The 4,760-nt window shown below is 44.2% G+C and overlaps 1 protein-coding gene across 4 annotated transcripts in view; it reads right to left on the bottom strand.

The window, feature by feature from the left end:
* The window catches only part of os9 (OS9 endoplasmic reticulum lectin), a 17,304-nt gene extending 13,802 nt beyond the window's left edge, over positions 1-3,502 (bottom strand). For 3 of the 4 annotated variants that reach the window (XR_004025384.1, XM_030776653.1, XM_030776651.1), the window contains exons 1-3: positions 3,357-3,502; positions 2,218-2,400; positions 891-954 (exon numbers count right to left, since the gene is read on the bottom strand). Coding sequence is in view for 3 of the 4 variants with exons in the window: in XM_030776653.1 (XP_030632513.1) it covers positions 891-954; positions 2,218-2,400; positions 3,357-3,404 (295 nt within the window). In the remaining variant the exon portion in view is untranslated. Of the gene's footprint in view, positions 1-890; positions 955-2,217; positions 2,401-3,350 lie in introns of all 4 variants that reach the window. The other variant, XM_030776652.1, reaches the window with a different exon arrangement.
* Between the last annotated feature and the right edge of the window lie 1,258 nt (positions 3,503-4,760).

Raw genomic sequence — 4,760 nt, 5'->3', positions numbered from 1 at the left:
GTCTGGCATCAGCACCGACACAGACGGGCCGCGGGTCTGCCATCAGCACCGACACAGACGGGCCGCGGGTCTGCCATCAGCACCGACACAGACGGGCCGCGGGTCTGGCCATTACAACATAAAGACTTCAAGAATCATACTCACAACCTGATTCAGTGATTAGCCTTTTAGTAGACAAGAAAGTGTGTGTGTGTGTGAGTGTGTGTGTGTGTGTGTGTGTGTGTGTGTGTGAGTGTGTGAGTGTGTGAGTGTGTGAGTGTGAGTGTGTGAGTGTGAGTGTGTGTGTGTGTGTGTGTGAGTGTGTGAGTGTGAGTGTGTGAGTGTGAGTGAGTGTGAGTGTGAGTGTGTGTGAGTGTGAGTGTGTGTGTGTGTGTGTGTGTGTGTGTGTGTGTGTGTGTGTGTGAGTGAGTGTGTGAGTGTGTGAGAGTGTGTGTGAGTGTGTGTGTGTGTGTGTGAGAGTGTGTGTGTGAGTGTGAGTGAGTGTGAGTGAGTGTGAGTGAGTGTGAGTGTGTGTGTGAGTGTGTGTGTGAGTGTGTGTGTGAGTGTGTGTGTGAGTGTGTGTGTGTGTGTGTGTGTGTGTGTGTGAGTGTGTGAGTGAGTGTGTGTGTGAGTGTGTGTGTGTGTGAGTGTGAGTGTGTGTGAGTGTGTGAGTGTGAGTGTGAGTGTGTGAGTGTGAGTGTGTGAGTGTGCGTGTGTGTGAGTGTGTGTGTGAGTGTGAGTGTGTGTGTGTGAGTGTGAGTGTGTGAGTGTGAGTGTGTGTGTGAGTGAGTGTGTGTGTGTGTGAGTGTGTGTGAGTGTGTAGATATGTTTATGCTGGGTAATGGACTAATCAGTGTAATTATTCCAACATGTCTTAAAGTATTCAGTCCCGGCTAAAGCCTGTGGTGTACCTTCGACGTGGTACTGTCGTATGTACTGTCCATAACAGAACTCGTATGTCCACCAGTCCTTTGTCTGGAGGGAGAACAAAAGGGAGAGAAAATCAGAAATACATGTTTACATTTTTGGGTTAGGGTCAGGGTTGTTCCTCTAACACTGCCGTCTGAGGCTGATCTGATGACATGTTTTCCTGTTACAGCAGCTCTGACAGCCACCCAGGGAACTGAAAGGCACTGAGGATTTACCCAGTAGTGTAAGGGTCAGTGCCTCCAGTCAGGCTTCGTTTTCAGAACTACTACCCGCGTTCAGAAATCAGAAATGCACAGCCGTCAAATTAAGAGCAAGGCCAAACTGCGTTAAGAAAAAAGCTCAACTTATATCAACAGTTAATATTCCACTAATATTAATATTTTACCAAAATTAATATTCTTCTAATAGTAATATACTGCTAGATCTTCAGAAACAAACAGCTGGTCACATACACCCACAGTATCAGTTTTACCTATTGCACCAACAGTTATCACATCCAGAATCTCTGTATATATGTACAGTGATATCACATCCAGAATCTCTGTATATATGTACAGTGATATCACATCCACAATATCTGTGGAAACAGTGAGAGGAAGTGTTCAGGAAGACAAGAGTAAAGACACATCAGATCCTGAAATCAAACTCACTGATCTCCAGTTATCAGTCACTGCTCTTAGTGAGTGTGTGTGTGTGTGTGTGTGTGTGTGTGTGTGTGTGTGAGTGTGTGTGAGTGTGTGAGTGTGTGTGAGTGTGAGTGTGTGAGTGTGTGAGTGTGTGTGTGTGTGAGTGTGTGTGTGTGTGTGTGTGTGTGTGTGTTCACTGTTCTCTTAGATAGGTTAAAATGCAGAGGTCAGATTTCCCCATGGTGGGTCTAATAAAGGTATTAAACTTAAACCAAAGCCTTAAGTTGCCAGAGTAATCAAAAACTTGGTCACGACACTGCTTCTCTTACCCCTACATCACTATCATAAGCAGCATGTGTGGAACTGCCTCCTCTTTGTTTAACAGTATATTATGAAAAGGGTTTTATTATAAATATCATAATATTCAGATTAGATTAGCACCTTAAAACAACCTCTACAGACAGAGGGTTCAGTCACTTCACCAGCCCTGTGCCAGGAGAACAGACCCACCTGTGAGGGGGGTTTTGAGGGGTAAGACACTGAGGTGACACTGTCCTGTAAGAGAACAGGGGTAAAACAGACCCACCTGTGAGGGGGGTTTTGAGGGTAAGACACTGAGGTGACACTGTCCTGTAAGAGAGTGAGGGTACAGTGGAGGGGTAGAGGGGAGTCTGACACTGACCTTCACCAGGCAGGGTGCACTGTGCATGGGGGTGAGCAGCTCAGACACTCCTGGTCCGGTGTAGCTCTGGGATTCAGGATCCGACGGGCCCTCCTGGTGGAACCGCACGGCTTGAACTGGGAGACGGCACTCATACAGCTGTCTGTACTTACTGGATACCAGCATCACGTCCTCTGCGTGAGACTGACAAAACATGATCAGAACACTCATGTGATATTCTGACAGACTGGAAAATGATTTAACCTGGACACAATGCTTAGATCTCAGACCACAGAGACAGAAATCCTCACACACATTCCTCATGTCTGCAGTGGAGACAAAACTCTTGCTTTTTCACATCTTGATATTTTGTCATGTACTCATGGCTCGAGTTCGAGCGCTGTTAACTACCTGGGAAGAATGTGAATAACACACAAATGCAGAGGAGCAGCATTTTCCAAAACCAGATCTACTAGCTGTTAACTCTGCCACCCACTGCAGTTTCTCGCTGTCTGAGAACAGCACACATCTGATTCTCATTTTTTAAAGAGAAAAGTTTACAGTTAAGAGGTGCACACAAAAAGCATTCAGACTTCAGGCTTGCAGGACTGGGTTAAATGAATCCTGCATAACAGGGGTGACTGGGTTAAATGAATCCTGCATAACAGAGGTGACTGGCACTGCAGCCAGGTGCGTCGCTTTGCATGTGTTTTGCTGTTTGAAAGAATAACTCGCAGCGATGTGTCATGGACCTGTTCCCTCGGTTTCCCTATCAAAAAATTACCGAGGCTCTTCGGTTGTTATGCCGCCCAATAGGGTGTAGAAATTATGTGAGTTACTGAAATGTTTTCTGTTTTGTGTATCTGATACTAAGTTACTGCTGATGAAGTTTCCATGGTAAATGACTTTTGCAGTTTCATTTCAGAATAAGCAGTACCGTTACACACTAACGTTGACCTCATTGATTTGCAGGTAAATTACCTATTATGCTAACTGACTGTAACTTCAACTCATTACAGACATGTGATAATTTCATTAAATGGTGTTACTTTGGAGACACTTGGAATCAGTTTAAAAGGAACACACATTTAAATCAACGTCGCCCATGCTAGCTTACTGCTAACTTCCCAAATACAGAGAGCTGTCATTTTGACCCTTACCTGTCCCATGATAACGGGATCCGGGAGAATCTGGATGCCATATTTCATTTCATTTAACTCCTCTAAATTTAGAAAAGCCGAGGCTGAAAAGAAGAAGGTCAACAAACTGACATATACACCACTCCACCACAGCCGTGCACCTGAGGAAGCAGCCATATTACTCTCTCATCGCCTCTACAGCGTTCTGCTCGCTTGTTGTTATCTGTGCACAGGGAATATGGATTGGCTAACGTTGACATAAGTCGTAACAGGATTGGTTCAAATATATGCCACTCTATTTAAATTCCAACACTCATTGGGGGAATTGTCTAACGTTGAGCCACTCCTTCGGCCACGGGCGATATTTCTATTGGATTATTTCACAGAACGGTTTCATTGAATGGCCTCCCTGGCACAACAACCATCGATACGCGGCGCTGTACCAACAACTGGGAACAAAACAGTACAGGAGAGTTTAAACTCTGAAATTATGGAAAGTAAATCACGGAAGGTAATCCCTAACAATATTAAAATTTAAATTAAAACAATAAAATCAAAATTCAAAACCCGCTCGCTATGTCTTTTTCGATACCTCTTCGCATAGATCCTGTCAAAAACAAAAATGTCATTAAATAAGTACATTTCCATTTTGATTCTGACTACAAACATGGGTATTTTCTTTTTATGTGGGTATGTCATGGTTATGATTTAAGTGAAAAAGCAAATAAGAAACATAAGTGAAAAGGAGAGAAAGACGAATGCGCTGTATTTGTCAAAATGAGAAGGAAAATCCAAACGACTCACGGCGCCATCGCTGTCCCCTCAGTTTTCGTTTCCCACTTTGCTTTTTCGTTTCCAAGTTCACCAACATGTAAATATATGTTAAGTAGTAATGTCCGTGGTCTAAGACACAGGCATCGCATGGGGAGAAACTACACAGACATGCTGAAATTCACTTCACTAAGGACCACAGGAATTTACAAACCAATGCAATTAAAACACAATAAGATGATCACTAGGAACAATAACAACAACAATCATCATTGTCATCATCATCATCATCATCATCATCATCACAATTCTAGATGACAAGAGTGTCTCAACCCAAGCAACAGGAGAAAATCAGCTAATACCAGGACCTGTGATTTGAAGAAGATCTAGAATGTGAAGGCCCAAGTCCATCCCAGTAGTTCTCACAGCCCTGGGCTGCCTTTCCCCAGGACAGGACAAACACCACAGATGCCTGGAACACACGAGGCTATAGCTCTCCTGGGAACAACTCCGCTTGGAAGTGGACACATCCTTCTCAAGATCCTGGATCTACCAGAGGACTGGAAGAATCTCTGAGACCCAGAGGAACAACCACAGACCCAAGGAAGAGTCCTGATGTGTGATCAGTAGTGAGACACCTCCACTGCTTACATG

Source organism: Chanos chanos, chromosome 6, assembly GCF_902362185.1.
Source record: "Chanos chanos chromosome 6, fChaCha1.1, whole genome shotgun sequence".
Taxonomy (NCBI): Eukaryota; Metazoa; Chordata; class Actinopteri; order Gonorynchiformes; family Chanidae; genus Chanos; species Chanos chanos.
Note: the sequence above shows the minus strand (reverse complement) of the source record. Positions and strands in the feature narration are given on the sequence as shown.